Source organism: Saccopteryx leptura, chromosome 3 (genome assembly GCF_036850995.1).
Source record: "Saccopteryx leptura isolate mSacLep1 chromosome 3, mSacLep1_pri_phased_curated, whole genome shotgun sequence".
NCBI classification, from domain to species: Eukaryota; Metazoa; Chordata; class Mammalia; order Chiroptera; family Emballonuridae; genus Saccopteryx; species Saccopteryx leptura.
This window is the reverse complement of record NC_089505.1, coordinates 372408575-372430561: the sequence shown is the minus strand read 5'-3', so window position 1 is coordinate 372430561 and position 21987 is coordinate 372408575. Positions and strand designations below refer to the sequence as shown.

At 50.8% G+C, this 21987-nt stretch overlaps 1 protein-coding gene across 4 annotated transcripts in view; it reads left to right on the top strand.

The window, feature by feature from the left end:
- The window catches only part of LOC136401474 (zinc finger protein 250-like), a 34648-nt gene extending 14125 nt beyond the window's left edge, over positions 1-20523 (top strand). The window contains exons 1-5 of one of the 4 annotated variants that reach the window (XM_066379789.1): positions 8190-8414; positions 13944-14039; positions 14291-14417; positions 14831-14944; positions 17315-20523. In XM_066379789.1, coding sequence (XP_066235886.1) covers positions 13998-14039; positions 14291-14417; positions 14831-14944; positions 17315-18558 — 1527 coding nt within the window. In that variant the 5' untranslated portion in view covers positions 8190-8414; positions 13944-13997 and the 3' untranslated portion in view covers positions 18559-20523. Of the gene's footprint in view, positions 1-8189; positions 8415-13943; positions 14040-14204; positions 14418-14830; positions 14945-17242 lie in introns of those variants that run through there. The other 3 variants (XM_066379787.1, XM_066379788.1, XM_066379790.1) reach the window with 3 other exon arrangements.
- The last annotated feature ends 1464 nt before the right edge of the window (positions 20524-21987 follow it).

Here is a 21987-nt window from a genome sequence, read left to right as displayed (position 1 = left end):
GTCCGACGCTCTATCCACTGTGCCACCGCATAGTCAGACTCAACTGGCAGTGTCAGGGTGGATGGGTAGACTGGCACAGCCTGCATTGTTCCAGGAGAAAATGGACTGGTACACAGTCAGGTTTATGGTTTTGGTGGGAAGGTAGGGGTTTCAATAAGGTGAAGGTTGTGAGAGGTCTGAAGAGAAGTGGTGTGTAAGAGTTGGCTTGCAAAGGTGTGAGTCCTGTGGGCTTGGCCAAAATGGGCACGTGCCCTCATCTTAGAAACCACCAGAAGTAGCCCATCACCACCCACCCACAGAGCCTTGTCAGGTTTCTTCACCCTTCCCCACCACCCCCACAACCCACTTTCAGGTAGCATTTCAGACAAAACACCACACCTGCACTTTCCATGACAACCAGCCGTTACTTGGTCATTCCAGGAGACCTCCAATCTGCTGCCCTTCACATTTCTCCTTGACCAGACTGGACTCTGTCGCTGGTTTGTTTAGTACATACTCGTTGCCCTCACTGGGACAGAGACAGAAATGCCTGCCCTCGAGGACTCCCCTCTAGTGAGGAGAGGCAGTGACCCCGTGGTTCTGATTCCTGTAAAGCAACATGAAGCAGGGGTTTTGAGGGGTTCCGTATTTGGGGTTTTGTTTTTTGTTTTGTTTTTTTTTTTTTTTGCATTTTTCTGAAGCTGGAAACGGGGAGAGACAGTCAGACAGACTCCCGCATGCGCCCGACCAGGATCCACCCGGCACACCCACCAGGGGCGATGCTCTGCCGTGACCAGAGCCACTCTAGCGCCTGGGGCAGAGGCCAAGGAGCCATCCCCAGCACCCGGGCCATCTTTGCTCCAATGGAGCCTTGGCTGCAGGAGGGGAAGAGAGAGACAGAGAGGAAGGAGGTGGGGGTGGAGAAGCAAATGGGCGCTTCTGTGTGCCCTGGCTGGGAATCGAACCCAGGTCCCCCGCACGCCAGGCCGACGCTCTACCGCTGAGCCAGCCGGCCAGGGCCGGTTTTATTTTTTTTTACAGAGACAGTCAGAGAGGATAGATAGGGACAGACAGGAAGGGAGAGAGATGAGAAGCATCAATTCCCCATTTCTCCTTTGCAGCTCCTTAGTTGTTCATTGATTGATTTCTCATATGTGCCTTGACCATGGGGCTACAGCAGACCGAGTGACCCCTTGCTTTAGCCAGCGACCTTGGGTCCAAGTTGGTGAGCTTTGCTCCAACCAGATGAGCCTGCGCTCAAGCCGGCGACCTCAGGGTCTCAAACCTGGGTCCTCTGCATCCCAGTCCCATGCTCTACCCACTGCACCACCCCTGGTCAGGCGAGTTCAGTTTTAAGTGGGGGCAGTCAGAAGGCCTCACTGAGATGTCCTTTGAGCAACCTGAAGCAAGTGAGAGAAGCATCAATGAAGATGGGGTGGTGGACAGCAAGAACAGCCAGTGCAAAGGCCCTGAACATGAATGGGCCTAGTCCTTTCAGCGGTCATCAGAAAAGCAGGTCAGTGTGGCTGGAGTGGCATAAGCAAAGGAGGAGCAGATGAGGTGAGCAAAGGGCGTGACACCCTCACGGGTGTTCTGGCCACAAGGGTTGACCTGATCTACTAGCAAGATCACATGCTGTGTGCAGAAGAGACTGTGGGGACAAGTGTGTTCCTGTCGCTCCCTTCTCAACCCCCTTTGGCCCTTGCCCTGCCTCCACACTGTTGGGAGACCCCCTGGAGCCAAGGCACAGGTGAGGACACCTGGGCACAGCAGGTGCAGGAAGTCAAAACATGTGGTTCACAGAAAGGAGTATCAGGCTCCTCTGGTTCCTCGTCCCTGCCTGGCGTCTGGGCAGAACTGACCCAATTAGGGGCACACTGTCTGCAGCCTGAAGTATTTCAACTTTAGGACGTTTTTTCCCCAAAGAAAAACAGTCTAGAGCAAATTGCTGTCAACCACAACCTGTCTTTCTTTTTACTTTCATGATGTCCTTGGAAATGTCTTTCTCAGGAACAACTCCTGAGCCCGTGACAAAAAGCCTAAGAAGTCACTGACTCATGCGAGGCCCAGTGGCCAGAGCCCAACTGCACTGCAGGGGCCACTCCAAGGCAATAGGGAGTCCCTTTCGTTCTAAATTGGTAGATTATTTTTATCAAAAAACTCTTAATTATTTAAATTACTAGTTTATATGACAGGAAGACAAAGAAAGAGACGCTGGTAAGAGGAGAAAGAGAGGGAAAAACGGTTATCTCACCCACCTGGGACAGGGATCTGAACAGTTCCCCAGATCTCTCAGAATGCCCACGTCCTCTCACGGACCCCTGCCCACCTGCCTGGGCACTGCTCATGTCTCAGGTGGTATTGAAAAGGGCTGAAATTGCTGCTTCCTGTGCCCTAACCAGGACACCAGGAGGAAGGGCCAGACCAGAGGGTCAGGAGAATTGGCCAAACTTCAGACAATCATCTTAGCACTGCATGCCCTGGCAAACAAATGACCCAATCTGCTCATTTTTCCAAACTTGTGCCATCACCTAAGAGTTGCTGCCCATGGGGTAAAGGACTCAGGGAATTTCTCGCCTTCACTTTCTGATGTTTGCTGACAGCCTTGAAGCCTCGTCCTTCTCTGCACCCATGTTTGCAGAAGCTGATAAACTGGGTGCTCCGTCCTTGGATGCCAGCGGAGATCCAAACTCCACAAGCCCTCACCTCTGCCTGTGAACCCACTCGAAGACCCCAGCCAGCACCCTTTCCTTGCTCTCAAGCCATTCCTGACCTGTGTGAAGGCCTTCTCGCCTTTCCCCAAGTCTTATACCTCCAAAAGAAATAACAGAACCCTTCCTTGACCCCCACACCTTTTACTCTGCTCTTGGTAGTGTGGATATCAGTAAATTCCTGTTTGTGACCTCACCGAATGTTCCCTTCAGCTTCTTGTTCTGATTACTACCTGGCTGCCTCCTGATCACATGGTCACAGGTCCCCTGAAGCCTCCCCTTCTCCTTCCTCTGGTTTCTATTTCCAGACATAATTCCTACCCCAAACTAACAATCCCAATTCTTTTTTTTTAATATTTTATTTATTGATTTTTAGAGAGAGAGGAGGGAGGAGCAGGAAACATCAACTCCCATATGTGCCTTGACCAGGCAAGCCCAAGGTTTCGAACCAGCAACCTCAGTTTTCCAGGTCGACACTTTATCCCACTGCACCACCACAGGTCAGGACCAATCCCAATTCCTTTGAGAACTGAAAATCAGCCCTAACAGCGAACAGCTGTCCTAGTCCTGACTGTGCCTCATGTTCTTGGTAGGGTCCTAGGAGATCCCCTTCATAGACACCCACAGCTCATGCCCCCCAAGTGGGTCCTACAACTCATGTAGTCAGATTGGTGTGGGGGAAGAAATGGTCTCCCCCAAAATCTACAGATTATTTTTGTTTTGTATTTTCCAAAGTGAGAAGCAGGGGCGGGGGAACCTCCTGCATGTGCCTGACCAGGATCCACGCATCATGCCCATCAGGGGGCGATGTTCTGCCCATCTAGTGTGTTGTTCAGTTGCAATTGGAGCCATTCTAGTGCCTGAGGCAGAGGCCATAGAGCCATCCTCAGCGCCAGGGCCAACCTTGCTCCCATGGAGACTCGCTGCGGGAGGGGAAGAGAGAGACAGAGAGGAAGGAGAAGGGGAGGGGTGGAGAAGCAGATGGGCGCTTCTCCTGTGTGCCCTGGCTGTGAATCGAACCCAAAACTTAGACATACCAGCCGACGTTCTACCGCTGAGCCAATCCCCCAAAATCGATAGGCTCCCTCCACACAAGGCGAAGCAGAGAAACTGGAGTGTGGTGTACGGACACTGGGGCCAGGATCCACAGCAATCTGCAGATCAGGAGGAAACTCCGGGGTGTGCAGGGGAACCCCTAGGACGCTGGTGGCTGAGGACAATGCAGGCCACACAAGGCAGGAAAGCCTGGCTCCTAGGCACCCTCAGGGCTTACTCTGCATGCAGGATCTTCTGTGCCCATTAGCAAGGCTCTGGGCCTTTTCAAATGTTAGAATACCAACTGGAGAGACCAATCCCACATGGAAATTTGATATAAAAAGCAGCATCTCAAATCAGTGGGGAAAGGATGAACATAATATGTAGTATTAGGACTAGTAGCTATTTTGTTATTGAACTTATTCTTCATGTCATATAGCAGAATACAAATATTGATCAACTTACAACCTATGCAACTTAAGACCATTCGACTTTATGACCACAATCACTAGCCATGACTGCTCCGCATCTGGCAGCGCAAGCGTTGCCCAGCTGGGCTTACGACAGTGCGGACCAGCTTCCGGCAGCACTACCATCTCCGTGTGCACCATTTCAACTGTTATCCCAGACTCAGTACAGCAATTTGTGTTTTGTGTCTTGGATATTTTTCATCAAACCCCTCCCAAGATGTCTACCAAGAGGAAACTGTCTTTGCAAATATTAAACCAGTTGTACTGGTAATGCAGTGTTTTACTTAAACCTGACGAATGTAAAAATAAGAAACAAAATGGTGTAGAGATGATACAAATGGCATAAAATTATGATAAAATATGACTTAAAGATTTTTATAACATCATTTCACGGTACTGTACATATAGCCTACTCAACTTACGACCAAATCATGTTACGACTGGTCTGTCAGAACCAATCGTGGTTGTAAGTCGAACACTAGCTGTATATTCCAAATGGAAAAGAGATTTCAATGTAAAGACACAAAACCAAACAGTACTAGATGAAAATATGTATGAAATTCCTCTACACCCTAGAAGTTAGGAAAATGTTAGTATGACTCAAAATCAGTAAGAGAAAACACTGATAATAATGTGACTACATAAAAATAAATTTTTGAATGACTAAAAAACAGCAAAGTAAAAAGACAAATGACAAACTGTCAGTTGGTCAAAATTCAATGTAAACACAACTTCAAAAGGACAATTTCCAGCGTGGCACTCTAACAATACACCAAAAGGACCAAAAATTTCAGGTGTATCCCTAGAAGCCCAAACTTGACTTCTGATTCTTTCCCACCAAGTGCAGTCAGGGATCCTGTGGTCAAAATCCACAGTGAGTTCAAGAATGTCAGCCAAGCTCAGAGTTCCCCTTTGACTGGCTGAGACTATCTGGTCTTTTTGTTTTTGTTTTTTTTTAAGTGAGAAAAAGAGAGTGAGAGACAAAGAGGAAGGGAGAGAGATGAGAAGCATCAACTCATAGTTGCAGCACTTTAGTTGTTTGCTGTTTTCTTATATGAGCTTTGACCAGGGAGCTCCAGCCAAGCCAGTGACCCCTTGTTTAAGCCAGTGACCTTGGGCTCAAGCCAGTAACAATAGGGTCATGTCTATGATCCCACACTCAGACCCATGACCCCGCACTCAAGCCGGCAACTTCAGGGTTTCAAAACTGGGTCTTCAGTGTCCCAGACCAACACTCTATCCACTGTACCACCACCTGGTCAAACTGGGCATTTTTAAAGTAACTAATAATCATAATGGCAGTTAACTGGATCAAGCAGAGTTGGTGAAAGGCCTTGAATTCATTGTATACTCAAAAAGTTAAAATAACTTTTAATAAGTTAAAAGTTAAAATAAAGACAACAGAAAAGTAGCTATAAATGAAAGTGACTAAATGTGTTTTTTTTTATTTTGGGGTTTTTTTTTGTGCCCGAACAGGGACATGAATTTTTGGGGTTATTTTTTAAGAGTGACTAAATCCGCCATTTGCTTTAACATATAGAAGAGCAAGTGTGCGCACATGTATGCCTGTGTTGTCTTTAAGTAAACTGGTTTAGGGTTCAGTCAGAGAAGCTGAGTCACTAAAAGAAGTTATATAGCCTGACCTGTGGTGGCGCAGTGGATAAAGCGTCGACCTGGAAATGCTGAGGTTGCTGGTTCGAAACCCCGGGCTTGCCTGGTCAAGGCATGTATGAGAGTTGATGCTTCCAGCTCCTCCCCACCTTCTCTCTCTGTCTCTCTCTCCCTCTCTGTCTCTCTCTCTCCCTTTCTCTCTCCTCTCTAAAATGAATAAATTTTAAAAATAAAAAATAAATAAATAAGTTAAAAAAAAGAAATTATATAGGTAATATATGTGATGTTATAGCGACTACATCTCACAGAATTGTGGGACACAGTAGAGCAATTCCTGAGACTGCAGCAAGACAGGAAGTTGAGAAGGAAAGATGAATGTAACATGGGGAGGGGGACAACCTGGGGCCTGTGGTCATGAGCTGGAGTCCAGGATGGGCTGAAAACCCTGTTTTCCTTCATAGTGTGGGTGTCCTGAAGAAGTGGGAGCCTTCTGTCACTGAACTAAGCACAGCCAGGCATCAGTGCAGCTGAAGGGCACAGAGGAAGGTGCGGCCAGGCCACCCAAGCGAGTGGCAGTGGTGCCTCTGGGACCTTCGACAGCACTCAGCACCTATGAACACACCCTGCAGTCACATCCCCGTGTGCAGCCTGTGATCCGACTCACCCGTGAGGCCCAGGAGCAGAGCCACTCACTGGGAGTGTTGCCTGTCTTGTTCACTGAAGCAGCACAACCGCCGGGCCCACAGAGCTCAGTAAACACCACGCTGCTGAAGCAGAGAAGAGGTGGAAGCGCGAGGCTAGGGAGATGCTAGTTGTTTTTCCTTTTCTTTTGGTAGTTGTTGAATTGCTAAAAAAACACTAGTGAAATGTTAGTTGTTGAATCTAACGGAAGAGTTCACAAATGTTCGTAGTGTTGTTCTTTCAGCCTTTATGAATATATGAACATTTGAAAAAGAAAGAGTTGTGGAGACAAAAAAACCAGGGTGTGCTAGGTCCTCAAAGCGTCAGTTCTCTGTTGGGAACAAGGAGGTCCCTGGGGCAGAGTTCGCTCCCTGTGTCAGTTCTCTGTTGGGAACAAGGAGGTCCCTGGGGCAGAGTTCGCTCCCTGTGGTTAAAAGTAAACAGAGCCCTGACGAGTTAGCTGTTGGCTAGAGCACCGTCCCCATATGCGAGGGTTCCGTCCATCAGGGCACAGACAGGAACAGATCGGTATTTCTGTCTCCCTCTCTAAAGTCAATAAAAATAAATTTTAATAAAGTAAACTGAGGCGCATTAAAATTTCAAAGACTCGTCTGACCTGTGGTTGGCACAGTGGATAAAGCGTCGACCTGGAATGCTGAGGTTGCCGGTTCAAAACCCTGGGCCTGCCCGGTCAAGGCATATATGGGAGTTGATGCTTCCTGCTCCTCCCCCCTTTCTTTCTCTCTCTCTTCTCTAAAATGAATAAATAAAAATTAAAAAAAAAATTTCAAAGACTCGACTCGGGCAACCATGGATGGGAATCGGGCAGCACCAGACGCAGCGCTCTGCGGCGAGGAGTCAGGGAGGAGTTTTCACGGAGCAGATGCAGAAGCAAAGCACGGAAAGTGCTGGACGGGCTACAGCTCCAACAGTCGCCTTATCTGGAAAGCCTGGCTGGAGCTGACCTAAGGAGGTACGGAGGCGTGAGAACCCCCAAACTAACGGCCTCCCGGTTTACTCGAGCGCTGCCACCTGGAGAACCATCCGGAAGCCCGTGGCCCCGAGCTCCCCAGTCCCCTGGGGCGCCTGGGAGGACAGGAGCCCCCCGGAGGCAGCTGCGGCGCACGGCTGTCGGGAGGACGCAGGTGCAGCACCGGCTCGGCCTCCCCGGCGGCCTCGCCGCTGCATCGCGCACGTGCCCCGGAGACCTCCTGCCTCGGCCTCCGACACGCCGAACCCCTCCAGCACCGACCTGTCTTGCTGAGTCTCTCCCGAGAGCTCTGAGCCTCACGCCACACGTGCCAGGCGGAGGGTCACAGGCCCAAGGCCTGTTCCGGCAGCGCGGCCCGTCCCCTCACCGCGGGCCGCCTTCCCGGAGGGAGGAACTGAGCCGCCGTGCCGCCCACCGCCTCCCGGACGCGCGGCTCAAACACCCCCCAAGTCGATAAACACCAGTGAGGCGACCAGGAAGCGGTCACATGACGACCGCCGCTAGGCCCTGGCAGGGTGCGGGAACGGGCACCAGAAGCGGCTGCGCCGAAGTGGCGCCTGCCAGCGCGAAGGCCAGAAGTCCCTCCGGATGGTTGTGGGCGGGCTGGAGGGACGCCGGAAGCTGCGACGAAGCCGCCGGAAGTGCGGCCAGTGAAGGGGTGGCCTCTCTAGACGGCACGGACGCCTCGACTCTCCGTAGCTCCAGAACGCACGGTCCGGTTGTCCGTTAGAAGAAAGGCGCCGGGAGGAAGAGGCGGGGCCGACGGCCGGTCTGGGAGGTGTCGCGTTCAGTGATTGGTGGCCGGCTTGTGTGGGCGAGGCCTGAGGAGGCGGGGCCCCCAGGAATTGGTGGGTGCGCAGACGAGGCGGGGCGACCCCTTTGTCCTAGTGCGCTGCGGGCAGCGGCCCCTTCGCGCGTGCGGCTGCGGTGTGGACGGTGAGTGAGGTTGGCGCCGGCCGGCCGGGACCCTGTCCCCTCACTGGCGCGGGAGCCGGCGCGTCCTCCGCACGGATCCGGCACTTCCCGCATTGCCCCCTCCCTTCGCACCGATCCCTCCCACAAAGACGCGCAGTAGCCCCCTTCCCCTTCCCGGACCTCCCCGGGCCCACCCCCAGCCTTGGTCCCGCCCCAGCCCCCACCCCGCGCCCCTGCGCGCTGGAGGACCACCCCCGTCCCCCTCCCCCGAGGACTGGCATCCCTGGCGGCGTTGGGGGGTGCGGCGGGGTGTTGGCGGGGAGATCGGGCGCGGATGCCCGGGGAGATTGGTTAGCCTCGGGGGCCGCCCGGGTCGCCCCCGGCTCGCCGGAAACCGCCCTGGGGACCCGTTGGCAGAAGCGCTTCTCCCCGGATCTCACACTCTCCTAGCGTTTTTCTGCCGATGCTGTCTTTTCCGTTCTTGTGTAAGCGCCCTTTTTAATGAATGAGACCAGCCTTTTCTAACATAGTTCTCAGATGTTTGCTTTGTTTACCATTTGCTTTTGTAACATTGTAGCAGACAGTAAGGTACAATGATTCTTTAAAAATACAAGAATGTCAAAAAAAAAAATACAAGCACGTCAGAAAAATATAAAAACTAAGTCACCCTCTGCGACAAGCTGCCATGCGCGCGGCGGAGGCTCTGGCTGGTTTGCTTTGTGTCCTTTCCGGATCTACGTGTGCTTTTTTTGTGTTTAACCTTAAAGGAGGCTCGGGGCGCGGCGCTCGCTCGGTTTTCTCTGCTGCTGTTGTTTTGGCTGCGCGTTCCATCTGCTGTGACACCCGGTCCCTGTGGGGCAACTTCGAGGGGGACAAGGTCTGGCTGGGGCCTCATCCCCGATGTCCCGCGTTTTCACTAGACCAGTTTCCGTTCCGATGACCGGTGAGGTCTACACTTTTGTGTGTTTTAGCCTCTGTATTTCCATTTTGATTTGCCAATTCATATTTTCCATATACGTTGAAAACATTCTTTTCAAATGGACGTTTTGTTCTGGTTTGGGGTTTTATGAGATAAAAAAAAAGCTTCAAGTTTTTAATGGCCAAATATTTACCCCTTCAAGTTTTTCGGCTTTGTGTTGCCTTCCTCCCAAAATATTTTTCAATAAGTTCTTGTTTTTCTGATACTTGTAAAATGTTGGATCCATCTGGAATTTGTTTTGGCGTAGAGTGAACTTGGAATCCAGCTCCGTTTTCTTTCTCTAAGACATGCTATTTTTAAGTCTACTTATTGAATAATTCATCTTTTCACCAATTTGGAAAACCACCGTTGTTGTGTATCAAATTCTTCCATGTCTTTGTGCCCTTTTCTGGATTTTTGGTGGCTTTGATGTACATAAAATTTTGATTTCATGCTGCAGACCTGCCCCTTAGGCTTTCTGCTTTGGGTGTTTTGCTTAGAAAGGCCTTTCCTACCAAAACTAATGAAAATTGTGCACATTTGTATTTGAGTTGTTTTTATGATGTAATTTTATTATTTTATTTCTTATTTTGAGAGAGAGAGAGAGAGAGAGGAAGGGGGGAGAAGTGGGAAGCATCAAGTCATAGTAGTTGCTTCCTCTATGTGCCTTGACCAGGCAAGCCCAGGGTTTCAAACCAGCGACCTCAGCATTCCAAGTCAATGCTTTATCCACTGCGCCACCACAGGTCAGGCTTTTATGGTGTAATTTTAAATTTTAGCTCTTATTAATTAGCCTTTTGTATTCATTATTATACTTTCTGTATATGGTATGAGATGATCTAATATTTTTGTCCTATTTTTTTTAATTTTTTTTTAAATTTTATTTTACAGAGGGGGGGGACATAGAGAGAGAAAGAGAGAGAGAGAGAAGGGGGAGGAGCAGGAAGCATCAACTCCCATATGTGCCTTGACCAGGCAAGCCAGGGTTTTGAACTGGGAACCTCAGTGTTTCCAGGTTGACGCTTTATCCACTGCGCCACCACAGGTCAGGCTGTCCTTTTTTTTTTTTTGTCCTATTTTTTTTGTTCCTTTGCCTTTGCTCTGCTTTCTGGGAGATTTGTTGAGCTTTATGTAAAGATGGTTTTATCTTTCCCAAAGCACTAAGCGGTTTGTTCTGGCACCATTTACTGAACCGTCTTCCCCACAGCAATCTGATTCATACACGGGCCCTGCTCTGCAGTCCCTAAGCCCCCTTCTCCAGTCCTACCTGGTCTGGCTCGGGCTTTGTGCATACAGTGGGCAGGGTTGTCCTCAAATGTCTAAGTTTATGCTGAGTGTGTTTCTTGTTTCATTTGTGTCTAGAATCTTTTCCCCACTCTTTCTGATGAGAGGTTGGTTGTTGGTGTTAGGAAACTAGAAGTTTAGATGCATATTTGTTGTCACTCCTGAAGGTTGTGGGTTGGTTGCACTTGATGCTCACACCTGGCTCAGAGCTGCCTCTTCTGAAGGTGTTTCCACCCTGGAGAGCAGGCTCCATGGACATGAGGGAGCAGGACATTCCAAGAGGAAGACCTGGGGCTGAGGGTGGCAGGAGGGAGATCTGGGAGCTGACCACCCGGACCAGGCACTCTGAGGATGCTTGTCACACCTTGTCACTGTGGGTAGTGTCTTTGGAAGGACAGGCAGGCTTGCATCAAGACCATCAGAAATGACTGCTCCACTTGTGGAGTAGCCTACTCTCTGTCTTAGTGCTTCACTAATAAACTCACTTTCACCTTAAACTATAGAAGAAAATACCATCAGAAATTCCAACAAGGGTGTTAAGTTCCTAAAGCTTAGCTTACAAAACAAAATAGTAATAAAAAATACATTTTGAGCTCTTTGCGTCTCTGCAGTTTTTTTTTTCTTTTTTTGAGAGGAGGGGAGATGAACTAACTCCCCCATGCACTCTGACCATGATCCACCAGGCAGCCCGTGTCTGGGGCCAACAGGAATCAACCGAGCTATCCTCAGCACCTGGGACCACCGAGCTGCTGGCTGAGAGGAAGAGAGAGAGAAGAGGGAGGGCAAGAGAAGCAAATGGTCACTTCTCACGTGTGCCCTGACCAGGGATCCAACCCTGACGCCGGCACATCGGGTCGACACTACTCACTGAGACAGCCAGCCAGGGCTGACTGCAGGTCCTTGTTTAGATCCTCTCCGTGCCTGTATTCATCCTTCAAAAGACTCCCTTTGGATTTCTAATTACAGTTGCATTGCACTTACACAAATTTGAAGAAAGTGGGAATTTTTGGTGAACAGAGGGCAGCTGCAGTGAGTTCAGTATATATTTCTGGAAAGCTATCTAGACAAACATACTGTGTTTCCCCATGTATAAGACGCACCTTTAAAAAAAAAAAAAGAAAAAAAATGATGCACCTTTTCCCAAAAAATTTGGGGTCTAAAAACTGGGTGTGTCTTAAACAGTGGTTGTAGAAGTGTGGCATTTCAAATGCCATAGACCAGGGGTCCCCAAACTACAGCCCGCGGGCTGCATGCGCCCCCCTGAGGCCATTTATCCGGCCCCCGCTGCACTTCTGGAAGGGGCACCTCTTTCATTGGAGGTCAGTGAGAGGAGCACATTGACCATCTCATTAGCCAAAAGCAGGCCCATAGTTCCCATTGAAATACTGGTCACTTTGTTGATTTAAATTTACTTGTTCTTTATTTTAAATATTGTATTTGTTCCCGTTTTGGTTTTTTACTTTAAAATAAGATATGTGCCCTGGCCGGTTGGCTCAGCGGTAGAGCGTCAGCCTAGCGTGCGGAGGACCCGGGTTCGATTCCCGGCCAGGGCACACAGGAGAAGCGCCCATTTGCTTCTCCACCCCTCCGCCGCACTTTCCTCTCTGTCTCTCTCTCTTCCCCTCCCGCAGCCAAGGCTCCATTGGAGCAAAGATGGCCCGGGCGCTGGGGATGGCTCTGTGGCCTCTGCCCCAGGCGCTAGAGTGGCTCTGGTCGCAACATGGCGACGCCCAGGATGGGCAGAGCATCGCCCCCTGGTGGGCAGAGCATCGCCCCTGGTGGGCATGCCGGGTGGATCCCGGTCGGGCGCATGCGGGAGTCTGTCTGACTGTCTCTCCCTGTTTCCAGCTTCAGAAAAATGAAAAAAAATAAAAATAAAAAAAATAAGATATGTGCAGTGTGCATAGGGATTTGTTCATAGGTTTTTTTATAGTCCAGCCCTCCAACGGTCTGAGGGACAGTGAACTGGCCCCCTGTGTAAAAAGTTTGGGGACCCCTGCCATAGACGGAACTAAGGATGAGACAGTATATGAAGACAGTGATTCTTCATCAGACACAGATGAGGACAAGATAATGGATGGGAGTTTTGAAAGTGATGAGGAATTGTATGAATTTTGTGATGAGTAAAACTTGAATTCAATAACTATGTAATACTTTTTTTTTTCTTCAAATTTCGGGCCCCAAAATTAAGGTGCATCTTATACATGGGAGTGTCTTATACATGGACAAATACAGTATGCTCACTTCTGGCCTGGCCTGGCGCTGTAGATAGAGCATGACCTGGGACACTGAGGTCCCGAGTTCGAAACCCTGAGGTCACTGGCTTCAGCATGGGATCATAGATGTCTCATGGTTGTTGGCTTTGAGCTCAAGGTCACTGGCTTGGCTGGAGCCTCACAGTAAAGGCTTGTATGAGAAGCAATTGATGAACAACTAAAATGCCACAACTACTAGTTGATACTTCTCATCTCTCTCCCTTCCTGTCTCAATAAATAAATAAATAGGCACACATCTGATGTTTTAAAGGGAAAGCAGGATTATGATGCTTCCTCCAGATGGCCCACCGTGCATGCTCCAGAAAGATGATCATGTTCTTGACTTTTTCCTGGAGTGATCTGCCTCCTGGGCTTCTGTGCCCCCTTGCAGACTCCCCTTGGCACTCCAGAAGATGGGAACCCCGCTCCCCTGTCAGGACAGCTCTTGGCCCCCCTTTTTTCCAGCAGTTTAGTGTGACAGACTTGTCCAGAACCCCCCTACAGGCCTGCCTGTCAAATGCTTAGACTACCAAATCCCTGGGTCACTCCATACGAGCTTTACCAGAACCCAACACCCCTGGGCACCAGGCCCACCAAGAACAACCACGCATAGCTCAGGTGTCAGTATAGCCATGGGGGGGTCATGGTCAAGCCAAGCAAGCAGTGCCTGGGGTGGGGTCCCCACAGGAATGGGGCCTGGAGCAGACCTGTCCTTTCCCAACCTTCCGTTTTTGCGGGGTTGTCTCAGAGCAGCCTGGCCTGGCACCCACACCAGGCCTGATGACGACTTAGCACCTGTGTGCTCTTGCATGGGCCTTGTCACCAGACTGTGGGCCTGGCCAGGCAAGCAGGGCCGAGAGCCCAGAGCCTTCAGGTACCCAGGCTTTCCCAGGCATCTCGTGGTTGTGACCTTCTGGGTCCACGCCCAGAAACAGCGTGTTTCTGTGGCTCCTGAATGGTAGCACCCTGTCTCACAGAGGGCTGGGCTCCCCCCAGAAGTCAGGGTCGATGGGTCCAGGCTAGGCTCCTCATGCGTTCCCTCTTCCTCCTCAGCCCCACAGGCTTCTCTGAGTTCCGTCTTCCTCAGAGACCCCAGGTGAGCAGGCAATGGCAGCGGCCAGGCTCCTGCCGGCACCAGCAGGACCGCAGGTGAGCTGCCCCTGAGACCTGTGTGGCTGTGCTTCCTCCCATGCCTGGGGCTCTCAGGAGTAGCCTGAGCACCCTCAGCACATCCTCCAAGTCCATGGCCCCTTCCTGTCACGTCCTCAGCTCCCAGGGCACCCCCATTTGTCACTGAGCTTTCCCCCGTTTCAGGGTATACCTCACCCCATGTTGCTTCCACCCACTCTGTTTTGGACATGGAGACTCAGCCCGACCTGCAGCAGCTCCTGTCATTCCAGGTCAAGGTGACCTTTGAAGATGTGGCCGTGTTCCTCTCCCAGGAGGAATGGGACCAGCTGGGCCCTGCTCAGAGGGGCCTCTACCGGCACGTGATGATGGAGACCTACGGGAACGTGGTTTCACTGGGTAAGGCCCCTCCACAGGCCAGTCCCTGTCTGTGGGCTTCCTGGGGGTGGGGCCCTGCCACTCAGTAGGAGCCTTGGAGTCTCCTCTGGGTGCTCAGCGCCACGGGGAGGTTGGGCCTGCCTGTCTCACTCCCACAGGCTGTTCAGGTGGAGTGGGGACACTCTAAACCAGTGGTTTTCAACCTTTCTACACTTGGAGGTTGGTGGAAATAAGATAATTATTTTGGGGACCACTAATGCAGAAATCACCATGAGCGTAAGCAAATTCAACTAAGATTATGGGTCTGTAATCTTCATTCAGCATAAGGGTGGTTAACTTTCGTGGACCAGCACAAAAATTCTGGCAGACCAGTCTGCGGACCAACAGTTGAAAAACTCTGCTCTAGACAAAAGGCCTTCCCTCCCCACGAGCAGGACTTCCAGGAACCAAACCTGAAGTGATCTCCCAGCTGGAGCGAGGAGAAGAGCCCTGGGTCCTGGATGGGCATGGGGCCAAGGAAAGCAGGGACCTGAGCAGTGGCAGTTCAGGTGAGTGAGAGGAGCTGGCCCTCCCAGTGGCCAGGAGTCAGTGGAAGTGACTTCCACCTGGGTCTCCTCCCAGCAAAAGAGCCTGTGGGCTGACAGAGCTGAGCCAGGAGAGGCCATGTGGAGGTGAGTGCACATCTGTCGTGATTCTGCCCTGCCACGCCACATGCCTGTTCTTATGGTACATGCAGAATTTGAGGGATACTTGGTAGACTTAGAAAAGAGCAAAGCATCCTAGTGTGGAAGGGAGGTTAACCTACCCTGTGGTGAGGCTGAAGCACACTGAGTTGGTGGACAAGGGAGTCCACTATCCCCATGTCTGTGTAGTGTTGTCCTGGTGTCCCACGCACTAAGGCAAGATACACAAAAACCAAAACAAGACTGAAGCTATAAGAATTGGGAAAAAGAAGAAAAATACTGTTTTCAGTTGGTATGACTGCCTACTTGGTAAAAGATTGATTAGAATTCACAAGAGCCCTGTCCAGGTAGTTCAGAGCATCATCCCAAAGCGCAGAGGTTTCCAGTTCGATCCCCTGTCAGGACACGTGCAGGAACAGATTGATGTTCTTGGCTCTCACTCTTTCCTTTCCTCTTTATAAAATCAATAAAATAGGCCTTGGCTGGTTGGCTCAGTGGTAGAGCATCGACCTGGCGTGCAGGAGTCCGGGTTCGATTCCCGACCAGGGCACACAGGAGAAGCGCCCATCTGCTTCTCCACCCCTCCCCCCTCTCCTTCCTCTCTGTCTCTCTCTTCCCCTCCCGCAGCCAAGGCTCCATTGGAACAAAGTTGACCCGGGCGCTGAGGATGGCTCTGTGGCCTCTGCCTCAGGCGCTAGAGTGGCTCTGGCTGCGACAGAGCGATGCCCCAGATGGGCAGAGCATCGCCCCCTGGTGGGCGTGCCAGGTGGATCCCGGTCGGGCGCATGTGGGAGTCAGTCTGACTTCCTCCCCGCCTCTCACTTCAGAAAAATACAAAATATAAAAATAAATAAAATCAATAAAATGAACATTTTAAAAAAATTTTGCCTGACCTGTGGTGATGCAGTGGACAAAGCGTTAGCATGGAAATGCTGAGGTTGCTGGTTCAAAAACCAGGGCTTGCCTGGTCAAGGCACATATGGGAATTGATGCTTCCTGCTCCTTCCCCTTCTCTTTCTCCTCTCTCTCCCTTCTCTAAAATAAATGAAGTCTTTAAAAAATAAATTCATAAGAGCATTTACCCATGTGGCTAGAGACTGTTTTCTTCCTATATGTCAGCCACAAAGGTATGATATTCTCCCTAGTTTTATTGAGATAAAACCTGTCTGCTGTCGTCTGACAGTGGATAGAGCGTCGGACTGGGATGCGGAGGACCCAGGTTTGAAACCCCAAGGTCGCCAGCTTGAGCGCGGGCTCATCTGGTTTGAGCAAGGCTCACCAGCTTGAACCCAAGGTCGTTGGCTTGGGCAAGGGGTCACTTAGTCTGCTGTAGCCCCCGGTCAAGGCACATAAGACAAAGCAATCAGTGAACAACTAAGGTGCCGCAACAAAGAATTGATGTTTCTCATCTCTCTCCCTTCTTGTCTGTCAGTCCCTATCTCTACCTCTCTCTCTCTTTCACACACATAAAAACCTGTCTGTTGCCCCAGAGGCCCTGCCTGTGTCCTAGACTTGTCTCTGTTGTCTACTGCCCCACCCTCTGTGTCCTCTGCACAAAGAACTCACAGTCTGCCCCACCTCTCACACAGTCTGTCGATCCTGTCGTGTGTGAGTTGTCATCTGTCTGGCAGGGCTCCCTACTGTGGTGAGTGGTCCTGTATTTATTTCTGCTCCAAGTGGCTGCTACCAGCCCAGTGCACAGAGGACTCAGGGAGGGTGGGGCTCAGGCTGCGCTGGGGTTCACCTGCCGGGGACCACATGTGCAGGTGACACAGGAGTGACCTCAGGGGAGGGGTTGCACCTGTCAGCCCGGACACATCTCTTATTTGACACCACTGCTTCCCAGTCTCCGCCGCTCTCAGCGCCAAGTGTGCCCTTCATCTGTGGCTGCCCCGCGGCAGCACAGCCCCCTCAGGGGTGCCTGTGACCTGCAGTTTGAGTGGGTTAATGTTTTGTTTTTGTTTTTTAATTTATTGATTGATTTTAGAGAGAGAGGCAGGGAGGGAGAGACAGAAACATCCATCTGTTCCTGTACGTGCCCTGACTGAGAGACCCTCAGTCTGTGCACATCAGGTCAATGCTCTTAACCAGTTGAGCCATCTGGCCAAGGCAGAGTGGGTTCACGTTTGAGTTAACTTTTTCCCTTTGGTTGTGTTCTTTCAGAATGTGAGAACAAGGGAGAAAACCAAAATATTCTGAAGCCATTCATTTCAGAGGAAATTTCTGCGATTCTAGGAAAAACACATCCCGGGGGGATCGATCAAGGAAGTTACAGACCTGAGAAGAGCTCCCGTCTGAATGCAAGCCCTGCGGCCCCCACTGCAGTGCAGGTTTCGAGCCCCAGGGAGCCACCTCACCGGCCGCCGGCTGCCCCTGGCGGGGAGAGACCCTACAAGTGTATCGAGTGTGGGAAATGCTTCGGCCGGAGCTCCCACCTCCTCCAGCATCAGAGGACCCACACGGGGGAGAAGCCCTATGTGTGTGGGGTGTGTGGGAAGGCCTTCAGCCAGAGTTCAGTCCTCAGCAAACACAGGAGGATCCACACGGGGGAGAAGCCCTACGAGTGCAACGAGTGCGGGAAGGCCTTCCGCGTGAGCTCGGACCTCGCGCAGCATCACAAGATCCACACGGGGGAGAAGCCCCACGAGTGTCTCGAGTGCCGCAAGGCCTTCACCCAGCTCTCCCACCTCATTCAGCACCAGCGGATCCACACGGGGGAGCGGCCCTACGTGTGCCCGCTCTGCGGGAAGGCCTTCAACCACAGCACGGTGCTGCGCAGCCACCAGCGGGTGCACACCGGGGAGAAGCCGCACGAGTGTGCTGAGTGCGGCCGGGCCTTCAGCGTGAAGAGGACGCTGCTGCAGCACCAGCGGGTGCACACCGGCGAGAAGCCCTACTCGTGCAGCGAGTGCGGGCGCGCCTTCAGTGACCGCTCGGTCCTCATCCAGCACCACAACGTGCACACCGGCGAGAAGCCCTACGAGTGTGGTGAGTGCGGGAAGGCCTTCAGCCACCGCTCCACGCTGATGAACCACGAGCGCATCCACACCGAGGAGAAGCCCTACGGCTGCTACGCCTGCGGCAAGGCGTTCGTGCAGCACTCACACCTGATCCAGCACCAGCGGGTGCACACGGGCGAGAAGCCCTACGTGTGCGGTGAGTGCGGGCACGCCTTCAGTGCCCGCAGGTCTCTGGTCCAGCACGAGAGGATCCACACCGGCGAGAGGCCCTTCCGCTGTACACAGTGTGGCAAGGCGTTCAGCCTGAAAGCCACGTTAATTGTGCACCTGAGGACGCACACAGGCGAGAGGCCCTATGAGTGCAGCCGCTGTGGGAAGGCGTTCAGCCAGTACTCCGTGCTCATCCAGCACCAGAGGATCCACACGGGAGAGCGGCCCTACGAATGTGCTGAATGTGGCCGTGCCTTCAACCAGCACGGGCACCTGATCCAGCACCAGAAGGTGCACCGGAAGCTGTGACCCCAGCAGCCAGGGGAATCGCTCCCACAGACCAGGAAGCCGTCAGCTCAGAAGCTTCTGCCAGCTCCACAGGAAGCCCTTTGGTATTGAGTGTCACAACATAGCTACAGAGAAGCACTGAGCTTGTTATTCCTGGGGGAAGACTTCAGAGGATGCTTATATATTTTTTAACATCTTAAAGTCATGTTGGAGAGTAATCACAATTGTAATGAATTTTGGTAAAGACAGCCATAATTCTTTAACCAGTATGTTTAAAATGAGAAACTAAAAAGGCATAAGGATAACTGTCACAATAAAACTTTCTTACATTCCAAATAAAGGTTTCTTATATTTCATGCCTTCCCCAGCTATGATTACTCTAATTATTGCACTTAGAATTAAAACATTGGACTATTTTCAGTCTCCTGTTAAACCACGAGAAAAAGTGTTGTCAGGTAGCATCTTATAATATGGTTAGAAATCCTAAGTGTGTGGAACCTCCTGTTTTGCATGGAAAAAGTAAACTGAGAAATTATGTAAATTTAGGAAACGCTTTATCTGGGGCTTTAACTTTATTCAAGATCAGATGGGATGTCTTAACTTTTTAGTAAAAAGTCAACTCAAAAGTGGATTTTTCCTCAAAACCACCCTTATGTCTGACAGACCCTGTGCCCAGCAGTACTGGATGTCTTGGGTGTCTGGGCCCCTTCTGGGCAGAGGTGGGCAGCTCTGCTCAGGCCAGATGTCAGCTGCTGTACCAGCTGGGTTCCTCTACACTCCTGTTTTTTCAAAAGACATTACTAATAGTACTTTGGTGCCCATTTTTAAAACAAAGTTCTTAAATTCAAATAGCTCTCTTTCCTATCTCAAATATTTCTATTCCTAAATCTAAGGGATTTTATTTTGTTTTCATTTTTTAATGCCTGCTTCCAAGAGTCTTATCCATTGTCGTATACTGTAACAAATCTGGTTTATTAAAGTTTTTTTTTCCTCTAAAATGTTATATGCGTCACAGGAAAGATTAAGCACTAGGGTGTTGATCCCTCAGTCCACAGCAGTGCACTGTGGTAGAGATAAAAGCTTCCCTGTGCAGACACTGCTGAGGAGCTGGTCACTGAGGAATTAGAATCGGTCCCACAAAGGGCAGCTCCAGCCCTTGCTCATGGCGCCCACAGCCGGCTTCTGGCTGGGTGGCTGCCACCCACAGCCCTCCACTACTCAGGACACAAGTCCTAATCCTGTGGGAGAGTTAGAGAACTAGTCATGTTCCTACAGGGTGAGAATGAGTTCAGCTACCTTGTGCCCTTTGGTGTATAGAAGACCACTATGCGTTTTCTTGCATCGGCTGCCATGGGTCCCTTGGTGAGCATCAGGCTCGGTGTCTATGCTGGGAGGTGAGCACAGTGCCCTCTCCTGGGGAGGCTCCCGGGCTGTACGTTTCTGCCCCTCGTGCCCCAGCCTCACTTCCAGGAGTAGGAGGCAGCACACTACCTACTGGACCATGTAGTGGTCTCATTGGAAGTGACATCAGAGGCCAAAATGACCGTTGGGGTCCCCTCACCCTGATAAGTGCTTCCTCAGCTGTTACTTTCCAGCTCTGACTTGTCAGCAGCATTCAACGTTTTATTCTGAAGTCTTCACATTTTATGTACTTAAATCTCTTTATAGTATTTCTCCTTACAGCTAGCAAAAATTTGATAGTTCTTTTCAAATTTTCTGTTCGGAGTACATTTTTGTTCACCTAAAAATTTTTTCTGTGTAACTGTGTGTAACCTGAGGTACTTTAAAATAAAAAAAGCAATGAGCCTGACCTGTGGTGGTGCAGTGGATAGAGCGTTGACCTGGAACGCTGAGGTCACTGGTTTGAAACCCCAGGCTTGCCCGGTCAAGGCACATAGAAGAAGCAACTACTACAGGTTGATGCTTCCCTCTCCTCCCCCCATCTTTCTATATATCCTCTCTCTAAAATCAATAAACAAGATCTTTAAAAAATGCAAAAGCAGTGAGTGGAACATTTGTGGGTGAAAGAAAAGCAATCACTATGGCATAAGGATCTCATACAAATATGGGAAATACAACCAAGGAAACCTGAAATTGTGTGCCAAGTCTGGAAACACAATTAGGGTTAGATATTCTGTAGCCCGCAGAGCTCAGAAGGCACATGGGGAAGGAGGTGCTGGGTCTGGCTCCTGTGGTTACTAACACCATCCGACTTACCAGGCGTGGGGATACAATGCATGACCCATCTCTGGAGGAGGAGGACTGCACAGGTGCCAGCAGCTCAAGGCGGCCCTGAGGAGCAGGGGCACTCCTGGAGGACAGGCTAGGGTAGTTAGGACACCAGAGGCCGCTTCATGAAGAGGACCTGGCAGTAGAGACCCAGGAGAATCCCAGGTGTGGACTTGTCCCAGGGCAAAGGAAGGTCACAGGGGTAGTACTGGGATCGCCGGGGCGGGGGGGGGCGGGGTCCTCTACTAAGGCCCACCTGGGTGAATTTGGGAAACACTTGGTTTCATGCGTAACAGTTGCCACGCTGAGAACTGCAGGTGACATAGTGTTGCCCTCAGTTCTAACACCAATGACAAGTTAGAGGTCACCAACATCAACCCCAAGTTCAGTAATTTGCTATATTGACTCAGAACTCACTCAAAAAGCCGATACACACATGATCACGGGGAATACATTAAGGTCAATTCAGCCACGGGGTCGCACAGGGCAGAATCCAGGAAAAGTACCAAATGCAGAGATTATGTTGTCTTATCCCTGGCAAGTCACAGTGGGCTTTTCTTTCCTGGCACTGATGAGTGACAGTGTGCATGGGGTATTGCCAACCAAGGAAGCTCACCTGATACTTGGCATGCAGAGTTTTTTCTGGCTTAGTGATGTCAACATAGCTGACCCTCTGCATGACTGACCTCAGACTCCAGCCCCTCCAGAGGTCAAGCTGATGCCCCACCATAAATCACGCTTAGCAGACTATGCGCCATGGTAAACATTCTTATCAGGCAAAAACCAGCCTTCTCCTAGAGTCAGGTTAGTCCCTTCTGCACAGATGGTTAAAAGTGGGTAAGAGCCCTGGCCAGATAGCTCAGTTGTTTAGAGCATCATCCTGAAGCACAGAGGTTGCTGGTTCGATCCTGGTCAGGGCACATACAGGAACAGATCAATAATCCTGTCTCTCCTGCTCTCTCCCTCTCTCTAAAATCAATATTTAAAAATAAACTTTAAAATTGGGTAGAACCTGCCTGACCAGGGGTGGCACAGTGGATAGAGCATCAGACTGGGATGCAGAGGACCCAGGTTTGAGACCCTAAGGTCGCCAGCTTGAGCGCAGGCTCATCTGGTTTGAGCAAGGCTCACCAGCTTGGACCCAAGGTCGCTGGCTCAAGCAAGGGGTTACTCGGTCTGCTGTAGCCCCACGGTCAAGGCACATATGAGAAAGCAATCAAT